The following is a 507-nucleotide window of genomic DNA, read 5'->3' as shown; positions in this document are numbered from 1 at the left end:
CCACATACCCACCTAGTTTGCCGTAAAATATCTCTGAAATTGTTCGGATTCATTGTATCCCCCAATTAGGATTCAGGATGTAGGGACTGGGATCCTAGACATGGCTTATCCCGCCCGAGGAAATGTAAATGAAAGCCCTGCCTTCTCCACCAGGTACAAATAGCGGTCGTGAGTGAGAGCGGAATCACTCTTTGGGAACAATACCAAGTGACTCGAAGCCTTCCGAAGCGAGTCAACCAAATCGGCGTGTGGCGTCCCTTTTCCAACGACCTCCTCTGCACGACTTGTGAGACGACCCTCCTTGGGGATTCAGAAAAGAGGAACGACCATAATGCTGTCGCTATGACTAACGGGTTGATGAGTAATGAGTTCATGAGTAAGAGAGAGGGCGTGGTGAAGCAAGAGGGAAAAGGAGACCTGGTGGCGTTTCAGAATGACGTGGCTGCCAGACGCACGGATCTGGAGGGAATCACGCTCAACTGCACGGCAGAAAAGGTGAGTTTTTAT

General features: G+C 50.1%; 1 protein-coding gene across 1 annotated transcript in view; it reads left to right on the top strand.

The window, feature by feature from the left end:
- LOC119594805 (glutamate receptor ionotropic, delta-1-like) overlaps positions 1-507 on the top strand; it is a gene marked incomplete in the record, with an annotated part of 12,585 nt that overhangs the window by 3,535 nt on the left and 8,543 nt on the right. The window contains 1 exon segment of the mRNA XM_037943895.1: positions 154-495. Within this exon segment, the coding sequence (XP_037799823.1) occupies positions 343-495 (153 nt within the window).

This window comes from Penaeus monodon, chromosome 34 (genome assembly GCF_015228065.2).
Source record: "Penaeus monodon isolate SGIC_2016 chromosome 34, NSTDA_Pmon_1, whole genome shotgun sequence".
Lineage (NCBI taxonomy): Eukaryota > Metazoa > Arthropoda > Malacostraca > Decapoda > Penaeidae > Penaeus > Penaeus monodon.
The sequence above is the reverse complement of the archived record's forward strand: the minus strand, read 5'-3'. Positions and strand labels throughout refer to the sequence as shown.